Source organism: Pezoporus occidentalis, unplaced genomic scaffold (genome assembly GCF_034315485.1).
Source record: "Pezoporus occidentalis ecotype Australia unplaced genomic scaffold, CSIRO_AGI_Poc_V1 ctg151, whole genome shotgun sequence".
Lineage (NCBI taxonomy): Eukaryota > Metazoa > Chordata > Aves > Psittaciformes > Psittacidae > Pezoporus > Pezoporus occidentalis.
In genome coordinates this window covers 891,420-912,746 of record NW_026913328.1, presented here as the reverse complement: position 1 = coordinate 912,746, position 21,327 = coordinate 891,420, and the positions used below count along the sequence as shown (strand labels likewise).

At 43.1% G+C, this 21,327-nt stretch overlaps 1 protein-coding gene across 1 annotated transcript; it reads right to left on the bottom strand.

The window, feature by feature from the left end:
* Positions 1–676: 676 nt before the first annotated feature.
* Positions 677–17,751, bottom strand: LPAR3 (lysophosphatidic acid receptor 3). The gene is made up of 4 exons (XM_062611199.1): positions 17,583–17,751; positions 12,087–12,619; positions 8,638–9,395; positions 677–1,869 (listed from the first exon to the last, which is right to left on the bottom strand). Exons 3-4 carry the CDS (start codon positions 9,371–9,373, stop codon positions 1,520–1,522), a joined length of 1,086 nt encoding a protein of 361 aa, XP_062467183.1. The 5' UTR covers positions 9,374–9,395; positions 12,087–12,619; positions 17,583–17,751; the 3' UTR covers positions 677–1,519.
* Between the last annotated feature and the right edge of the window lie 3,576 nt (positions 17,752–21,327).

The following is a 21,327-nucleotide window of genomic DNA, read 5'->3' as shown; positions in this document are numbered from 1 at the left end:
TGACCAATGCAATCCAACATGGAAGTTGCACCAAAGGAATTTCCCTGTGCCACAGCCAATCTTTATCTTTCACTGTCATAGAATATGCTCTCGGTGGTGTTCTCTGCCAATTGCAAGTGGTCAAAACTTCCCAACATAACCCCTGGTTGCAATCACTTGCTTGAATAGCGGGGATCAGACTTTCTCTAGGACACGGGACAGATCATCTCAAGGAGACTTAAGATGGGTAGCAGGGAGCTCACTGCTGTTGAAACAAGCCAGCAGGAGCCAGGTTATTACAAGACTGAGAAATCTGCATTTGATTTTTTTATTTTGAAGTTAAATTAAAAAACTTGACTTGAGCTCTGAATTGCTGGATCCTCCATTAGAGCACAGTGTGTTAGCCAAAACTTCAACAATTTGGGCTGTGGCTGCATCAACACTAGACTTGATTAGTCATAATGCTGAAAGCCCTTCTGTTTCATGGCCTCTTCCTCAAGTACTCTGTTTGCAAATCAGAGGTTAAATGTGGCCCAAACAAGATCAGACGATCAATGCATACTGTACTTCTGTAGTGATTTAGGTTGATTTCAGGTTTTTTCCTGTAAATTACTTCCTATTTTAAATAGCTTTATTGAACCTGTATACATGTATATTTAAACTTTCTTTCAAAGTTCACCCTCTTAAAACAGAGCTCGGATTTCATTTCTTTCAGTGGCATAGCAGTTAAAGAGGAGTGAGCACACCCATTTGATGTTATCAGGGGAAGTAAGAAATGAGCATAATGAACACAGCCATACTGTTCTGTTAATCTACCCTCAATGTCTGCCTACGCAATAGCGGCACAGAGTGCAATACATCTCCTTGAGCATTCACTCCACTATGGAAGTAATAATGGCTTTTGTGCTTCTTGTACTGATCCTGACAATCCACAGTCACACTTACTCCTGTACACTGGTCTGGGCTTTTCATCACAGCCAGGTTTCTGGCATAGCTTTAATAAACCACCAAACTGCCTATTCTGAAAGCAAGATAAGGAGGAGGAAGAGAGAAGATAAGTACAGCCTATTTCATGAACTTTGTCAACCGAGACAACAGGTCACGATGTCAGTTCTGACCACCCAAGCCTGCGACCCTCCTCAAGAAGCACAGAAACTGTTTAAAGCATAAATACTGAATGAATGCTAAACCTGCACAGTGAGGCAGGTTTATTTTCTCTGTAGGAGTTTAAGGAGGGTCTCGCTACGTGGCTTACATTTTGTTTCCATGCAAAAGTCTCTGAGGTGTATTTATTCCATTCATATGAAAAAACAATTTCATGTACTTAAAAGAAGAAAAGGAGAAAGATGGCAGCACTGAAAGTTTTCTTCGTTACAAAGTGTTTTTCCATCAGGCAATTATTTATAAGAACTTTTGTTAACACTGGAGTTTAGGCTCTGGAACAAAGTGGATATATTGTTTACTAGCTTTGCCAGTCAATCTCTTACAAAACTCTCCCTTCCCCCTCTCCTTTTCCAGCCAAGTCAGTTTCTCGAATAGCTCAGGAGTTTCCTTTGTCACCAAGATCTCCTTTTCCACAAATTGTCCCTTGAATAATGCCATCTTCAATGTAGTGCCCCGAGGTATCCATGCTCCTGCAGAGAACTGCTGAGGGGATCCGTGAAGAGCGCCTGTCCTGGCTCTTATCCTCAGAGGAGCAGCAGATCATCTTTTTCATGGTGCCCCACATTTCATCATCTTTATATGAATAAATAATTGGGTTCATAACAGAGTTCAAGAGGGCCAGGAGAAGAAACCACCTCTTAACATTCTGAATCCCACAGTAGGTGCAGTTCAGACCATCCAGCAGTAAGACAACCAGGCCAGGGGTCCAGCAGACAACAAAGGCACCTAGAAATAAAGGAGAAAAAAAATACTTTAAACTGGTAGGAGTTTGGGGTTTTTTTTTCCTCTTACAAAATTACTGGATTCATCAAAATTCTACACAAAAACTATAAAAGCAGGAGAGGACAAAACTCTCATGACTGTATCAAAATCATATCTAATACAATTTCTCCATCAAGCCCTGAGTATAAGGCAGAGCAGCTTTCTCAGAAGGCTGCAGGGAGCAAGAATCTAGCTACTGACAACATCAGCTCAAACACAAGCAGGGAAAGGTCATCACAACAGTGATTTGTCCACACTGATAAATAAACAAGAGCTCTGGAGCATTAACAAGCAGAGAACTAGCACTCTGAACTCAGACTTCCTCTCTTCATCTCTCTTGTATGCTGGAGGTGTACATACCAGGTGGCTCACTTCCACCACTACCGCAATATGACCCAAAGAAGGGACACATCTTCTGTCACGCTACAGCTGACTCTGAGAGCTATAGGCACAATGCCCAATTCATAAAATAGGAATCATAACTTAAACACATCCCGGGTGGAAACCCCACAGGATACATGCCATTGCCTGTGACACACAAGCACACTGCTGGCGCCTGTCAGACCACCAGCCCACCTCTCTCCACCACTCCCTCCTGGCTTGTGCGTGCAGAGGACTTGAGACAAAACAACTTAGATCCAGGAAACAAGTCCCGTAGTGAATGAAGAGGCAAAGAAAACAGACGAGTTAGCAAAGAGGAATCAAAGGATGTGATAAGTGAGGGCAAAGAAATGAAGCAAAGAACAGAATAAAGAAAAAAGACACAAAAGGATGAGGAAATAAGAGTGTAGTGGTGGGGAACAAGAAAACTCTGTAGTGTAGCAAGAAACTGCAGGAAAAGCCCAGGAGCAACAGAGTTTTCCTTGTGTTTCAAAGCTGGGCAGGAACTATAACAGCACCTGTGAGGAAGAAGTGAGACACACAGTGATAATAAAAGCTGAAACACACGAAGTAGGACAACACACTCCTCTTCCACCAGAAAGAGGAAATAAGGGAAGAGATCTTAGAGTGAAGACAACATGAAGAAAGCATAAAAACCTTGGCTTAGGACAAAGTTCAATATTGCATTTGCATCTTTCCAAGTTACTGCACAAACCCACCATGAAGGCAAGGGTATGGGCAGCACGGGTGGGGAAGGGGAAACATGGCAACCAAGAACAGCCCTTGGCCACGAGCTTGCAGGGGGACCCCGAGCTGCCCCATCTGCCCTCTTGTCTCCTCCATCACCACAGCCTGTCAGCCCTCGCCTTGAGCCCAAGGAAGGAGTAGCCATATGCACGATAATACTAACTTAGCACAAGCCACAATTGCTGTCTGACATACAGAAATAGAAAATTACAACTCTGCACAACAGTCAAAGTTTGAACAACGTACTGAGGAAATTCCAATCATTTATAACAGCAGAGTTTCCCCTTTTTTGGGGCTTAGAAAAAATAAACAAACAAATAAGGATGATGGCAACTACATGCTAAAAAGCTCTCCTGGGAGTGCTGGTATCTGTTCAACAATGTTTGTAGGGAAATCAAGTCCAGCTCACTCTTTTTAAAGCTGCTGGTTTTCCCATAGCTGAATTGTACAGGCAAGCAGTGGGACCTAGGCAGCACCAGAGTGAGGACTCCATAGCACATGGTCTGGTTTCAGCAGCACTGGACACTTCTCCCCAACAAGGAGTTCAATACAGTCTGTGCCATTCTGATGTGCAAGCCTTAATGATATATAAAGTTGAATTCATGTGATTTATTAAGCATCAGGATTGCTGAAAAATGTATCCAGGACAAGGTACCACAGATCTTGCTGTAAATCTGTGCTCCTGGAGACCAAACAAAATTCAACCTACTTATTTACTATTTTCCAGGCAATATTTTACAGAACAGAAAGGCAAGAGACCACCTCCTTCAGAAACTGCATTTTCTACTCTGCTGTACCAAGATTTTTGTGATGCTAAGTACTACTTTCACAGTGTTAGTTTTGAGATACTGGTTAACATCAGTAACATTCCTCCATTGCCCACTGGCATTAGGAGCTTCAAACTGCTACCACAACACTTGTTTTCTCTGCTCAGTCTCTATATTACATACTGGTTTGGCTCCAGTATGCTGAGTAAGCAGTTGTGATACCAACTCTCTCTTACAGTCTACAATGCAGAGAACACTGTACTAATTTATTGCCCTGGGGTTCACCAGCAAAGCCCTGGAATCAGACCACCCAGACAACAACAGTTGAGCGTCTCAGTAAGTATTTGGATAGGGTGTTTTTGCTGGCCACAAAGGGTCACTGGCAATATCACCAACACACCAGCTCCATGCAGGAATCAAGATGGTAACAAACCCTCCCTAGAGCAAGCACTGAAAGCATTTTGACCACTTGCTCCACAAAGCATGCAAGGTCCAACTCTGCTTTCATGGAAGTCAGCAGGAAATAGACCCCAAAGCCACATGTAACAAAAGACACAGAAATCTCCCCTTCAAACAAACCCCCAGGATTGCAGGGGGATTAGTCCACAAACTCCTAGGATATATTCCTGTCTATTTAAACAGGCAAAACCCTAAAAGGTTTCAGTGACAAAAGCAAGGGAAGTTAAGACATCTGCAGACAAGTATCTGCACGTTTCCCCCAGCCCATGACTGAAGACAAGGACAGGAGGCAATGCAGTGACAGTGTCAAAGTTACTGGCTGATGCTTCCATGGGGTGTTGCTTTGACTCCATCATCAAAAGTACATTTTGCTGTGTATGGAGATAGCACAAGGGATTCACACCCTGCTCTTAACACTGCAGAGATGAAAGCAAGGCATGGTTCAGACTCACAGCCTTGCTTGGATTTTGCTATTTTTACAACAGATCTTTCCAGAGGGAACCATGGTTAAGTCTAAATGCATACCTTTGTCTTGGCCCTTCAGTGATTTTCTTGTTTGCAGACATTTTATCCCATGTGAATTCCTGTCCCTGACAAAGTGCAATGCTCCAGAAAGAGTTTAATTTCTGGGGCTCTCTAAAATTCACAGAAATGACTTGAAACACAGCCTGGCTGCAACGCAGATCAGAAGAACAGCTCTGGGTCTTCCCACCAGATTATAGGAGATCAAGTGCCACAATGACTCAAGGTTAGGCTAAGGATTTGCCATTAGATTTAAAATAGTATTTTCTTGCAGGCTACATTATCTCTGCTTGAAAGTGAATTCCTGTGTACCTGGAAGCACTACTGATGCTTTGGCAGCACCATGTCATAAAGCTCCACACATCAAAGCTGTCCCCGAGCATGCCAACACTGAGAAGAGTGCAGTAGTTTCCAGTTGCCTTTGCCACATGCGCACCCGAGTTAAAAACAGTAAGTTACCAATTAAACTATAAATTCACTGAAACTGAAAATCATCCACCCCAAAGCAGCTATTTCAGCAGGAATCTCACTGCCAAGTTCAGATGAGCTACCATATACAGACCATCTGAAAAATCACGTACCCGCACACCTGCAGCTGCCCTTCTTCAAAGCTATAGTCACAGGCTTAGCTAGGACTATGCCACAAAGTCAGCCTAAGAGGATTTCAGCCCCCTTTGCTAGGTTTCTTATCTTCCAGTTTCAATCAGATAACCTCCTATGGTTTAGCACACCAAAGGGAAAGCCTTGCTCCTATTCTGTGATGGACCATTTTAAGGGGTTATGATAGAAAAAGGTAAATGACAGGGACCTGAATCCCAGTCTCTGGAAGGGGTCATCCAAGGCCAAAAAGCCACCATGAACCCACAAAGTCACACTGAAACCCAGATTCCCTCAACTCTAAAGCGGAGGACCACAGGAGGAGAACACCCACAGAGGACAGCCATGCTTTGCTGGAGGGGCAGCCAGTCAGATGCCCAGGCTCCCCACAAACAGAGGTGGAGGCAGACAGGAGGAGCAGCATGCCAGCAGGATTTTGTCCTGAACCTCCCATGAAACCAACAGAGCACATTAACAGGAACTCTGGTTCTCATCATGTTTCATCCAGCAGCAGAGTATCTTGGAATTGCTTTTAGTTGAGACCGTATCAGGCATGTATTCCAAAGCATTTTCAGATGTTCTTGAACAAGCCATTAGAAATAACTGCCTTGAGCAAAATCTACATGTTGCATACAGCTGGAGGTTGTTGCATCAGGGGATGTAAGCAAAATTTTGGAAGAATCAAATCGGTCACTTGGTAACTTCTTTGGTAATAGGGAAGCCCAGAAAATGTGCTGTTCAGTTTCTAATACATTCTGCAGAGTGTGCTTGAATGACTTGGCTATGAATGCACATTTCAAACCGTTTCATAAAATAAATTCTCATTCCTAGAAATAAATGTTTATAAAAAGCCTCTCAGAGTCAAAACTGGAAGAACCGATACGAAGGAATATGCCAAGATACGCTTCCCCTGACACAGGAGTCTGAGGCAGATCTTGCATCCAGGAACACATGCACTGAGCCCACTTCTTTGGAAGCAGGCTCTTTTTTGGTGTCGTTTCTGACTGACAAAGCAAGTATACAAAATTATGATCTCTAAAGTAGGACTCAGGCTTTCTAAGTTAAATCTGTCTGGCCCAGCATATTAAATCACTAAATGCCTTGGCCAAATTATAGTTTTATCTGGTAGCTGAAAAGCCATATTCTGTGAGTAAGAGAAAGGTAATGCTGATCTTTAAGTCAACCCATAGTCCTAAGGCTCCTCTCCCTAATAAAAGAAAGACTAAGTTGAAAATGAAGTTTAAAGTGGGGTTTATTCCCTTACAGCAGCATGGCCATGGTGAGCACTGAAGATCTGCCACAGGCTAAAGGACCACAAGGGATTAGCAAACAGCAACCACCACTGTCCTTCCAACTCCCACACTAGGCAGTTGGGTGTCCTCCAGCACACAGAACACCTCTGCTGCTCTGACCTGCAAACATGCACAGGTGGCACCGAGAGCCAACAGCGTTATTCCAGCATTCCCTTAACACCCTCCATCTTCACCTTATTCAAAACCAAACTGTATAAATATACATATAAATCAGACAAGGCTATGCATGATGATTTATTTCCATGCGACTTCCCAGAAAACAGCCTGCAGTTCTGCCTTCAATAGAAATGCTCAGAAAACTGCTTTTTCAAGCACTTTTATCTCTTTCCAATGCAGCAGTTAACTACAGTCTACCCAACGCATACACATTAGGGCATGGTCATATTTGGAGCTGTTCAGAGCTTTTCTACAGAAATTTTCTCTTTCCAGGTCATGGTTTAAGTTTCACTGCATGAGAGCTTCAGGCAGGGCAGAAGATCAAATCTTGCCCCAGCAAGTCAAGGTGGGGGATAAGAACAGTCACCACCTTGTCTCTCTATAGGTGCCATAAAATCAAGGGCGGGGGGGGGGGGGGGGGGGGGGGGGAGGAAGGAGTACTGGGGAGCTCTTTAGAAGGGAAAGGCTCTGGCAGTGGACAAGCCAACTTCAGAAGCCACAGGAGCATAAGCGAGAACCTTGTATTTACTTGAACCAAGTAAAGTTCTTTTCCAAGGTCAGACACTGTAAAATTTAACTGATATTGGCTTCTAAAGCATCTTAAAACATCACTTTGGTAGACAAAGGTGTTGTGTACTACAGCACTGTTATTTTGGGGGGTGCAGCGGTAAGAAGAAAGAGAAGCAGATACCAGACTGTGCAACACCCATAGACCACAAGGGGAAGGAAGTGTCCTTAGCCAACTTCCTACCCTGGTAACTCCTGCCTCCATGAAAACTGACACTTTTCCCTCAGACCTCTCTAGTACTACCATGCTGAACAGTTGTCAAAGCGGTAAAGCCATATTTGTGGGTTTAGAGTTCCTTACCACCTGAGCCCAGCTTTACAAGTGTCCCACTGTCCCCACAGTTCCATCCACAGCAAGTTGTACCAATCTGGCTTCCAGAAAACACCTCATGCAGATTCAAGTCTCCCTAGGGAAAACTGACTGCTACAGCTAGTACTCTGTTCCAATGATCAATCATCCTCTCGAATGCATCTCTAATTTAACTAGCAGCTACATCACAACTAACTGATGCAGTGATCCAAGCTGCCCAAATATCAGCAGTGTCTCTAGTGCAGAATCCAAGTCAAATTTTGTGTTATGATCTAGAAATCAAGGCCATAATGTATAACCACCTTAAAGTATTTTTCACTATGCAATCTTCACAGAATGAAGATGAATTTTCCCCTTGCAAAGCAAAGCTCTGTCAAGTCACAGACCCACCAGGCATCAACTCCTTTCCCCAGGGAGGATGCATTTCAGGGGGAAGTAGTACATTTAGGACACAGCCAAGAGGAAGAAGTGCAGAGGAAACTATCCACATCCAGCCATAGGATTTAAGACCTTGGGCAGATATTCAAGAATATTATTACAAAACCATTCTTCTAGATAGCTGTGAATGTTCACAAGCCTTCCTCCAAATGATTTTTGTATTTCCCCCCTCCCCAAACATACCTGTAGATAATTTGTGTTTTTAACAAGCTGAAACAGAGACTCATTTCTTCTGCATATTGATTAGTCTTTACTTATTTCTGTGTGGTGCAGCAGTTGTTTCGCTATCTAAAGCGGACAGAAGCCTAAATGCCTCCAGCACTTAGAAGTTTGATGAGGGTTTTTCTGGTTTTGTTTGAAGGGGGTACAATATGCTTAAAGAAACCTCAACCAACCAAACAACAAAACAGATAAACCCCACAAACCCATTCATTGGCATTGTCACCCTTGTATATCATGTATTGTAGTCTCTTACCTAAGAGAGTCATGACAGTCTTCATAAGCTTCACAGGGGTTCTCCTACGGCTAATGGATCCACTAGTGTGCGATGATAAGACATTGGTTTTCCTCTGGACGTACATATAGATTCTTATGTAAACCACCACCATAATGAAGAAGACAACCAGGTTTAAGACACTCCAGAACACCAAGTAACTTCTGCTATAAATAGGTGCCAGGGATGAGCAGGCAGTAATGTCACAGAGGCAGTTCCAACCCAAGGTGGGAACAGCACCCATGAAAATAGCAATGGCCCAAATAGATATAATTAAAAAGGTGACTCTCTTCTTCGTAAGATTGCTGTGGATCTTCATCCGCATTATCGACATGTGCCGCTCAACAGCTATGACGAGCAGATTCACCAGGGAAGCTGTCAGGCTGGTGTCCAGAAGACCCTGACGCAAAAACCAGCGGTTAACAGTTAATGTCTTAGACACTGGGCCAGTGTTGAACATCAAGAAGACATAGGCAATTCCAGCAAAAAAGTCTGCAGCCGCTAAGTTGGCCAGAAGATAGTAAAAGGGAAAATGAAACCTCTTGTTCTTGACCACAGCTGCTATGACCAATGAATTTGAAATGAAAATGAAGAGGCAGAAAAACGTCCCAAAACACAGAACAACAATAAGCTGTGGCCCCGTCCACTCATCTACTGTGTCTGTGTTTGTCTTGTTATAGAAAAAGTCCATGCGCTTATCATAGTAGCATTCATTCATCCTGGATTAAAGCCCCTGCATCCTGGGAGGAGTGGAAGGGAAAAAAGAAAGAAGGATTAAGAAAACCCCAGCTATTGCTTCAGTCACCATACCTAACAGGGTTTTTTTGAGGGAAAAGGAGATAGAACATGGACATGAGAGGGAATGTATTTGGAGACTTTAGGTAAACATTCATATTTTACACAGTTAATGCAGAAGATGATATTCTGTCCCCTGGAGGGCTGCAGCACATGATGCTTGGATGATGAGGAACTTTTATGAGACTTACCTGCTCACAAAACCCCAACACAGTCCCTTTGCACTAGTAGCCATAGTGTCTAGCAACAAAGTGGAAGTTAAAGAGTTAAAAGTGACTGTCTGAAGGTCACAAAGAAAATCTGAGCAACAGCCAAGCCATTCTTGCCATGAAATCCTATGTCTGAGCCACAGCCCCATCATTATTTCCATTTCTCAATGTACCCAGTCAGGACAAGGAAGCATAAAACATAATTTTTCCATTTTACTGACTAAGCAATAAAAGGCCTAATATTGGTGAAAAAAACCAAACAACAACAACTTTTTTTTGTTTTTAATTATAAACTAATAATGTAAAAATATAGGAATATAAATTGCTACAGGCATATATATTCTGAGCACATGCCTGTTACTTGCTACTACAGGATTTAAGTGTGATGAAAAGGAAAAAAAAAATATTCTACATATTTGACTGCTTTAAAGCCAGGGATTCTTTTACTGGGCTGTCAACCCCGAGCCCTGTGAGCACCACACAGCCCAATTATCTTCAAAACCAAAACACTGCTCCCTACCCAACCACAGGATAAAGCAAGCCCCAGCAACAGCAGTAGTACTGGGTTTTTTCTTATACCCACTCAGCACTATTTTGCACACAGGGCTATTAACCATGATGGAATGGGAGTCTGTGTTCCAGATTACATCACACTTCAGCTACTCCGGTGAGGTCAATGGCAGCTGCCTTGGCAATTTCACTGCCTTTATTATGAATCAAACTGAACTTGAATTAATTTACACAGGCAGGTCTGACAGCAATTACTCATGGTGACCAGACCCCATGCAGGGTCTCACTGCCTGGTAGGGAGAGTTTGTGTCTGATCATCACTGGAGCTCACATTCGCTGTCAGCATCTGAATAAGGGGTTTAACAATGACTTTATTAATAGATATGATATATACATTAATAGATTTAGCAAAACTTAGGAATCTAACCATAGCACAAGATCCTAATCACATTAGGTATTATACAGAGTGGCAGACTGATACCTGACTAAGGACAGAGAGGAGGAAGTATCAGGATACAAAGCTGCAGGAGAGGCAGCAAGGTTAATAACCTTTGTAAAGCTCCTTGTGAGCCCCAGGCTGTCATGGGTGCCAGTGACAGACAGAGTGGGGCTGGAAAGAAAAAACAAAAAAAAAACAACCATAAAACCCCACACCTCGAAGCGGTTACAGGCAGAGAGATACAAAAAAGAATAAGCTTTTCATCTCTACAGCTAAAATTGATCACAGATAAAGATCAGGTTCACTTTGTCTGTTATTACCCTGTGGTTGCCTAACAGCTATATCTCATCTCCCCAGGGACTGGGAAGCAAATTAAGCAATCCCCAGCAGGCTGGCTAACAAGCCACATTATATTAAAAGGTTCCTTCTGAGTTTTAAGGTTAAAAGGTTCATCTTCTGCCATTTAAGTTATGATACTTGTGCCATTTCTCTCATGCAGTATTTGTATTACCCGATTTGAAATGAACCTGCACTATTCGGTGATTAATTCTTTCAGCAGTCTTGGGTTGGGGGTTTTGGTTTGGTTTTTCGGTTTGTTTTTAATATTTTGATTTTCTGAGTTATTGCCTTGGTTCCCAGTTCCCACCCTACATCTAGTAGTCAACATGAAATCAGATCACTTGACACTGTTGTCCATTTTATTATCATCAAGAACCTAGGCAGCCACTTTTATAAAAGAATGTATAATTAAAAAAAAAATCAAATTTGGACACATAAAACTAAGGACAATTACTAAAGGACGAGAAGCAGAAGGAACCAAGTAAATCAGCCCTTCAACTACAAATAAAAAAAGCCTTAGCAGCTCAGATCCACCATAAGGAGTCAATCTGAATTCAATGCCTACGGCTTCCTGTTTGTGGCAGTAGAGTTGGGCAGCTGATACATTCCCCATCCTCACCTAGGAAGTACTCAAGTTCATAAGTGACCAGAGTTCCACGAGGAGCTACAGAAAACAGCTCAAGCAGCAGAGTGCTGGGAACCCTGCCAACCAAGATGGCTCTGCTCCTACCCACCAAGGCAGTAAAGGACTTGCTGAGCTTGACATGAAGCTTTTACAGAACAGCCCAAATGCCTGCAAATAGAAGCAGCATTTTGGGCAAGAATGGCAGGGGAGGGGAGTGTAGAATATGTGAAAATTACAGGGAAAGTTTTCTGAACATATTGCATGTTACTGTGTAATCATCTCAACAGATGAATCGCTCTTATTTGCGGTGACAGGAGAAGAAAGAAATCTGCAGATACTTTTTGCATCTCATCTGGAAAGCAAGCTTAAAAAAATATCCAAAATATCAACTATGAACCTAATCTAAATGCTTCATCTTATTGATCCCACCCTGATTTTCAGTACTACCCAGAAAAGGGGGGTTGTCAAAATAAAGAAATCACACATCTAATGCTCCACCAAAATAATCACTCACTGTCACACAGCAGAGCTCAAATAACAGCCAGTTTTGAAAGTGATGTCTTCAGGTGTTGAGGTAAGATGGGAGGGAGCAGGAAAGCATCCAGCTGAGGTCTCAGGGTCAAAGGGCAGACTCTGGAGATGTCCAAATGGAAGCTGCACCAGAGTGGTAGCTGAAGTGGAGCTAGTTTGCATCCCAGTCCTTCAGAGCCGAGATGTAGCACTTGGCTGTCTCTACCAGCTTATGCACAAAAAGCACTTGTCACAGCAGGGTCCTTCCAGACAGTGGTTTATTTCACACCTTCATTTTATTTCAAGTCCTCCTAGCAGAACCATCCTGGCCTCAGGGGAGCTGTGCAGCTGTGACAGCACTGTGCACCTGTATTCTCAGTGGTCCTGCCCCAGTCCACATCAGGCACAAGAGATGTATGACAGGATGTGCCATATTTCCTAGCATGTCACAGTTCAATACATTGAAGACTTTGGTATCCAGGTCTTCTCCTCTGTATCCAAATCAGAGATGTTTTTCTTAATCAGGGTAGGCTTAAACTTAAAAAGAAAAAACACACCCTTCAGTATTACATATTTCAGATTTAAGTACACATGAATTTGAAGATTCAGGTAAAATATTGTTAAAAAATTAAAAAAATAGAAACAAATAGTAGAAAACAGGTCAGCCCAAATCAAACAGTCGTCTGGAGTCTGCACCAGAGCTCCCAAGTTCTGCTACTCACTTCATGAAAATCTGCTCTCTTCTGCTTTGAAAGTGGCACTCATGAGCTCCAGACATCTTGTTTTTTTATGGGAACACAGCGCAAACAACACCCATTCACCTCTTCTCTGCCACTCAGTATTTTATAGCCCTTCATACAGGCCACCAAAAACTTGACAGCAGTAACCACATATTACATATCCTATAGATGGGCTGAGGTATTAGCTTGCCACTAGTCACTTGCAAGCAAAAACAAAGCTTTGCAACTGCCAAAAACACACCCTTGTCAAAAAGGTTTTATTTCAATACAATAATTACTTCAGTTCAGCCAACAAAGATCAGAAACTGATGGCCTGCAAAGTGTGCTTTCCTCTACAACTCTGAGTAAACATGAAATATCTGTTCAAAAGAACTCCGTGGATTCAGTTCAATTAAACTGCTTTCAAATGCAAAGCATACATTAAGAATCCTTTCCAATCCAGCATATCTTGAGCTCTGTTTGTCTTAAAGACAGATTGTATATTTGAGTTGATTTTAAATTCCTATTTGTAAGTGCAACTTGTATCAAGTCAGAATATATTTTACACTAAAAGTCAAAAATCTGCATGGGTAGACAGGAATATATTACACTAGCTACCTAAATAAAGAGTTAGCGAACTCTCACCTAGATACTGTTTTGGATGTTGCAAACTAATATACTTTAATAGTTATTCAATTAGAAATTAGTTTGCCTCAAGTTATTAAATTTCAATATACAGATTTTTAGTATGTTATTTAAATCACTGATTTTGCTCAATTCAAACAGCAATTAAAATCACTTAAGTCACTTTGATTCAAACCAAAATTCAGCCTGTAAATCAGCTGAAGCTGAGTCACTTGTTATTAATGCAGACATGTCTGAAGGAAAAAACTCGGTGTTTTAAAGAGAAGGTTATTACAAAGTTTAACCTGCAAGCCATAACGTGATTCATGTCACACCACACTGGTTTTCTGCCTCTTTCCTGTCCATTAAAACCTAAGGTGTTTCAATATATTGGCCACAAGTTTATTGAAGGGTTGGCATCAATTTGGGGGACTTTGACAGCTTCTGCCTTGCTCCTGTAAAAATGCAACAAGCCTGGGCTGGCACAGCCAGCTACCTTGAGAGGATTCAAGGCATATTTGCTGCTGGACTGGGAGGTCCATTGAGCAGGACTGAACCTACAGGACTACAGCAGTGAAGTCCTGCAGCAGGACTGAAGGTTGGCATGGGAAAGTTTGCCAGGCAGAACCCCAGCCTGGGTTAGCGCTGGTTCCCCTGAGCTGGCACAGGGATTTCTATGCAGAATTTGGCATGGTTCAGCATCCAAAATGATATGCTCCAGAACAGGAGGACAAACAGTGAAGCCAGTACAGTCCAGGCAGGACCATGGGATGGCACAGAGGAGCAAGCTGTGCCTAGGCACAGCCTATAAAGTGGGCAAGCTGCCGCACTTCACTTTCCTGCCTCCCCTTGCCCATTACCAGAGATGAGGTATCAAATACAGATTTCCAAGATATTTTGAAACTTATTACAAAAGTTACTCTTCAGAAAGCAGAGTTTATCATACTGACTGATCACAGGCATTGGTGGCAAAGAGGCAAGAAGAAAGACTCTCCTTGTATTCAAACCGTTACTGCAGAGAAATATTAAGCCACAGCAATTGCCTTTCTGCAATTGTTTAGGTGTTTTAAACTTCTACAAGCAGCAGTCAGCCCTGGTACCGTACCACAAAAGGAGCATCTGGAGGCTTGAAGGCTACACATCCCCTGGCAATGGCTCCCCACTGCAGCACTCCTGCTCCTGAAGCCTGTGCCACAGGCAGTCATGAACACCCTCCGTCCCTTCCTGCTCTTCAGGATAAACTATGGTGCTTATCTTTTTCTTGTTACTGAAAACCTCTCTCTAGCTTCATTCCCATGAGGAAGGTGGAGGCAGCAGTAGGAAGCCGGGACACCAGGCAGCCAAGCTATACATACAAGTAATACCAGTTCAGAAAGGCAATTGGTCCCTTGTCCCCCTCCACACCCTGCATACATGTACGGCCACGAAGGAAAACACAGCCAAATGATTGCACAGTAACCCAAGAAACCCATTCAGGTTACCTCAGCTTAGAAAGAAATACCAGTGCAGAAAAGGGTGTGTAACACAGCAGAGGCCAAAAACGTTAATATGTAACTGTAAGAAGGAGTTCTGTGAGGCAGCTACTGTGGTTTGCTTTTAACTGTCTTTAATGGTTAATTGATATTATAACCAAAAACATCAATTAGAGAAACAAACTGAAAGGTGGCACACAAAGAACTGAGTTATACCCAAATACCTCAGTCTAAAGTAAAGGTGGCTGGGTTTTTTTTTTCCATCTGGTACTATCAGAGGATGCAAGGGAAGCTTGACAGTCACTTGGCAGGTTTTACAGAGACAGATTATCTCAGAAGCAACTGATTTACATTTTGTTTAAGGAAATTCTGTGGGCACTGCCTGTGCTTGGAACCACACGCTGCATGCTTGTCTTTAAGGAACTGAGAATATACTTTTTTAAAGCCATTTTTTATGATCAGCTTTACAGACTGGAAAAAGTTTGTATTTAAAAAAGAAATCTAAGGCTCAATGAGTAAGATTTTAGTCCAGAGAACTGGATTATTAACAAGAGAATCTACTTCTGGTTGTGTTTGGCTACATTTTGTTTTTTCAATATTCCCAATTTCACATAATTGGCTGAACCCAAATCAAGCATGCACAAGCAGCATTATCCCATTATCTTGGTCTTCAATACCTTTTAGGTTAAGATGAGCAGAGCGTCACAGTTATTTCCACTCCGAGTGTAACAGCCCATTTTAATGGCATCATCTTTTGGACTGAAAAGGGAAGGGAGTGGAATGAAGGGAATCAACATTTAGGGTCTTATTGTTTAATCAATATATCCCATCTAAAACACCAAGGCTATATGGTGCAAACAAAAATTCTTAAGTGTTAAACCTACCAGAAACGTAGGCCCTCAAGACTAAACATTTAAGCTGCAGAGAGAGGAAGCAGCACTGCCAGCCACGGCCCACAGCACTCTGTACACACAGACTGATAACAGGCTTAAAAGAAAAAAAAACCACTGTGAGGCACAGAAGTGTCACCCTGTGTATGTATGCGACAGGGCTGCTCCTCTGTGAGCCGCTGCAGCAGGCACGGGCAGTGGAACTGTGAAGCACAGAGATATAGGGGCACCTACACCAAAGTATTACATAGTTCAGGTGCCAGCTCCTGAAATCCCATCAGTTTAAAGCTGCTTTACCATGCTAAATTGCTTTTTAAAGCTCTGATCCATTGCAGAAAGCTGCTAGAGACAGATATTAAAGTAACTTGCTAGTTACCACAAGTTTAGACTTCAGACTTTGGTAATTTAAGACTTTCTGAAATTATGGTTTACTAAGTCTATATATGGAGTTCAAACTAAAAACTTTACTGCTAAGCTTTCATTAAGTCTCCTCAAGTGTGGTTCTGGAAGGAGCTGGCAGGTCATCCTATGATGCGGAAACAGACACACCATTTAAAGTATTTAAAAGTCATTCAAACAGCCTGTACATTGTGAAATATGCCTAGAAGAAAGTACCTGCTCTGCTTCTAAACTAAGCTTTCCATCTCTGCAGAACTTCCAGGTCCGTTCATTGATCGTTATCAGCTCCATTTTACAATTCAACAACAGAGATTTCTTTCACAAGACCTATAGAATGCAAACAGACTGTTTCAGCACAGTCACAACCAAAGTGAACTGCTATTGTTTATTTTCAGCACATACCTGATGAGGACCTGAATCACACCACTGTCAATTAAAACAAGCCACCTGACTGTATCTGATCTGTTAAGCAGATCCAGGGTCCTGGTTTGCAGACAAACATTTCAGTAGAACTGGTAGAAATGATGGCCTCTGAGAAATACTTAGCGACATGGAAGTGAAACTAATGGATTAAAAGTAGAACCCAGACATACAAATCTTTAGGACTGATACCCAAGAGGAATACACTCTCTCTGATGTCAAAACCTACACATCAGAAATTATCTGATAGCATAAAGACTATGCTGAAGGATGTTTGTCAAAGTTTATAATAACACAGGAGGATAAGGATACAGTCAACCCAACTTGTCTGAAACTATAGTCTAGCATGCTGCAAAAAGTCAAATGCATCTTTCAGCTTTACATTCCAATAAAAGCTGCTGCTTTACCGTTTGTGCATGCTTTTTAATTTCACTTCATTTTCAGTACCCAGATAAATTTGACAAAATCAGATTTTCATCATATGGCTGGATTTGAGTTGTGCTTTCTACTACACCTCTTAGAAGACCATAAGCACAAAAGACCATGCACAAAACTACACACTCTGCACAGCATAAAGAACAAGACTACAGCAAAGCACCTTACCAACCTGTAACAAGACGTCTTTCTAGAATGACATTACAGAAGGGAGAACAGATGTACCCACACAGCTTCTGGAAACACGAACATGCATTACACACACACACACACACACACACACACACCCTTCTTTTTTCCTTAAGAAAAAAAAACTAATCAGCAGATATAACGCAAAATGATGTCGTTGTATTTGTCCATGTATTGCACAGATTAAGACGAGACCTTATAGAAACGGTCATAAAGAATCTGTGCCACGCACCACGCGGTGTAAACTCACTGCCAGCGCCTCGGCAGGACACGATACACAAATCCAGAGGTGTGCAAAGTAAGCTTGAAGCGTACAGACGCTCTCATGAGTACATGTAGGCAATATCCATACCTTGCGTATGTTTAAGCATACGGAGACGCGCACACGGTGCGGAGCTGCAGCACCTGCACTGCCCACGGCTGCGGCACCGCGGGGCCGGGACCGGGAGCCAGCCCCAGCCGGACGCCCCTTCCTGCTCACCGTCAACGGGCAGCTGCCCCCGGGGGGGACCCTAGGGAGAGCGGCAAGTTTACCAGAACGGCAGCAGTTTCGCTCTCCCGCCTGCCAGCGGCACGGTAACTCAGCCACCGCATTCACCGCGCCCGCAGAAGTGCTCCCACCGCCGGCCCGGGACGCGCCCGCCCCACCCGGCTCCCTGTGCCGGGGAGCTCTGTCCCGTCCCCGTTCTCCCCCTTCCCCCGCGGCCCCACTCACCAGCAGCCTCCGGAGCGCCGCTGCCGCCGCTCGGGCCCGCCCGTCCGCCGCTCCCCGCCCCGCTCCGCGTTAACCCGCCCGGCGCTGCCCGGCCCCGGCACCTGCGTCGACGCCAAAGGCAAAAGTTGGTTGGGTGCGTTTGCCTCCTCCCTGGTACCAAGGTTTGGCGCTTCTGACGCGGGCAGAGACAAGGAACAGCACACAGGACCGTGGAGCACCCAGAGCTGTGTGAATCTGACGGGTTGTGCTGCCTAAAAAGCCTGTTAGAAGGTCCACAATTCACGCTTTGGTAAACGAAACCGAAATAAATCAGCAATAACTTCCATGAGTAGATCAGGACAGCACAGACAGGTAACGTGCCACTTCCTCCCAGCACCACAGGTAGTTGTTCCTTCAAATATGTTTGAGTTTTTTGCACTAAGAACCATCTCACACCCAATGCTGACAGAGAAACATTGAGGCTTGTGTCATCTCCAAAGGGCAAGACCAAGGACACACATAGCTCTGCTGTGAAAGATAAGCTGAGCTCCAATGTAGGAGATGGTACACAATCAAATTCAGCTAAAGATTGTGGATCAGATGGATCTAACCCATTGCTACCTACCAGAACCATTTACTGAGACTAGGCATATACCCAAGGAGTACAGAGGTACTCACAGGTCTGCTAAGAGCTGGAGAACTGGCAAAAGCAAATCTCAGCAGAAAATCTCTCCTCCGCTTCTCAGAAATCCTGGTAATGATTACAGCATGAAATAGAGACACAGTGTTAAAGACTAGGTGGAGCCTTGCACATGAACATTATACATGAAATGCTAAACAGCCTCCATGCCAGCAGCTTTTTGCCGGTTTATCCATAAACAGAAGTCCCCCCCCTTGGAAAGGACCCCAAACTCTTATCCACTCTGTCCCCCTCACTTGAATGCTCACCTTAAAGATGGCTCGGGAAGCTTTCTTCTCCTCCTTCCTGCCTGTTTCTAATGTAACCTTGTCACTGCCTTTCCATCCACTTCTGTCCTCCTTTTTTAACTTTTATGAGCAATTAGCAAAGGCTTGTTATTCCCAGGGAACAAGACAACCAAACAGCTTATCTTTCAGAACACTTTGCAAAATCTTATGCTCCAGTTCTGCTTCCGTTACTGTGCATCACTTCCTTAGCAGCTGGAGTGGGACCACCTGTTGTATTCAAGTCTGTATTAACGCACAGAATTAAGAGTCAACATATGTCAGATTTCCTGTTAAATTTAAGCTCTATGGAATAGAGAGCCAATCAAAAGCTCCAGCAACTAGCTCTTATCTTTTTTCCAAGAGAAAAAAACCCTACCATAGACAGATGGTGAAGACACAAATTGGTTTCTACAATACATTAGTGACCTGCTCTAATATGGTAGGGCTGAAGCAGGAGTCCAGCTAGCAAGCAGCTCATATGATAAAAAGTAATTTAAAAATCAATAACAGTCAAGAAGGCTTTATGATACCATTATAGAAATTAACTCTTAAAATCAGTGAGAATTCTAAGTATTTTCTATATTCCTTTTGTTGACAATACTTTCCTTCATTCCCCAAGGATTCTCTCACAAAGTATTTATCTGAGCAATGGCTTTGGCAGGTCACACACAGTATCCTACTAAATTGGAAAGAAACAGCTTGAGTCAGAGCCTCTGGGCTCATTCACCATGGCCCACAGCATCAAGTGTCCAGGATGTACCTCACTCGCTTTAGGGAGGACACTAGACCTCAGAAGGCAATGAGCCTGTCACACTGTTCATAAAGCAGAAAACACCAGCATCTTACACATAACAAATCAAGATTGCACACTGCATGGGACAAGAAACTTTGCCATCAACCAGTCAATGTCTCCTGCTGCCTGCTTAAAGAGCACTTTGTTTATCCAAGACCCCAGAGCACACACTAAAAAACTAACACTGACCCCAACAAACTGTACTTGTGAACACCGAGAGTAAAACTGGGAGTGGAAAGCAGTAATCCTCTGTTCTAGATCACAGAATTAGCATCTGTTTGATGAGGAGTTACAGGAAGTCTTTGCCTGACAGTGTAAAGTCTTGGTTATAGGTAGCAGTGTAATTTTTACCCACAAGCTGTAGTGACAGCTCAGGCCACAGCAAGGCATTGCTCAGACTGGGAATAGGGAAAAGATTCTCTGTCAAAGACATTTCATCAAGAGAAGCATCAAAGTTTGCAAAGCCTGGCTACATGGCAACACTGACAAAAACCGTCCCTGTCAGACATCGAGCAGCAGCCTAAGCAAGACAAAACGGCGTTAATTTCCAACAAAAGTACTCATCATTGAGAAGGCAAACGCTAGGCAGGAAAAATTTGAGTACCACCACCTCCTTCCAGAGCTCAGTCACCACCGCTCCTACCAATGGCCAGAAATACTGCTGGAGAAGCTGCAAACCTCTCCTTTACACACCCCAGAGAGGCAGAAGATGAAGACAGGACTGTTTAAAAAATTATTTTCAACCTACCAGAAAAGGTGAATGCAGACCCCCCCCCAGTTTCTTGTAAAGGAAGAAGAAATTAAGAAGCTGCCATTCACTTACTCACACCAGGACAGCGTTCCAAACTGCCACTGCCATCTGAAGCACTAAGCCAGAACTTCCCAAGTCAGCTCCTAGCAGTTAAGAACATATCAATGCCAAGTTCTAGCCAACACACTCAGACTGAAGCAAACATCATCTGCTACAGGAAGTATTTCTAGGGAGCAGATAGCCCCATTCAGACAAAGGGGAACATCTAAGGTAATAGTCCATCCAGCCCTGGGGCAGTCAGTACCACTGAAAGTTTTCCAGAGCATCCAATTAACACCATGCAGTACTATACTGAAAGTGCTCTAAAGCTGCAGGAAGTGCTCTGTTCTCATTGAAAGAAGTTTATAAAGATGGAAGGGTGAAATACAGTACTTCACAGATGATCATCCCAAAGACACCTGGCCAAACCAACTGCCAGGCTCAGTTGTTACATACTTTCTTCCAATGAACATGTGCTTGAAATAGAAGTAATTAGGCAAGTCAACTCCATGGCATTGTTTCTGCCTGAATTTGTCCTCCAGGTTCTGGCAACACAACAGTGTAATACTAATAAATCAAAAGTAGGTTTAAAAAAAGCAATAATCTTTTCATCATCTTTCATACAATGCTTGCCAAGGAAGTTTCCAACCATGTAAAAACTTACCTAGAGCTGAAGTAGTAAGTTTAATTTGGACACAGTATGCACGTTTTAGGTATAAGAGAAAAGACGCACAGACAAAAAGAGGATAACAAACTGCTTTTTAGTAAAGCTGTTAAAGAAAAGACTAATCTGTTTGTGTTAAAACAATATACAAGAGGGAGAACAGCAATTATTTTGCACTTTTGTGCAGCTC

Bases quoted from the DNA above. Each gene is read 5' to 3' on its own strand.
- LPAR3 (XM_062611199.1), bottom strand. From the start codon at position 9,373: ATGAATGAATGCTACTATGATAAGCGCATGGACTTTTTCTATAACAAG. The intron at 1,870-8,637 runs GTAAGAGACTAC...CTTTATTTCTAG, and splicing joins GACTGTCATGACTCTCTTAG to GTGCCTTTGTTGTCTGCTGG.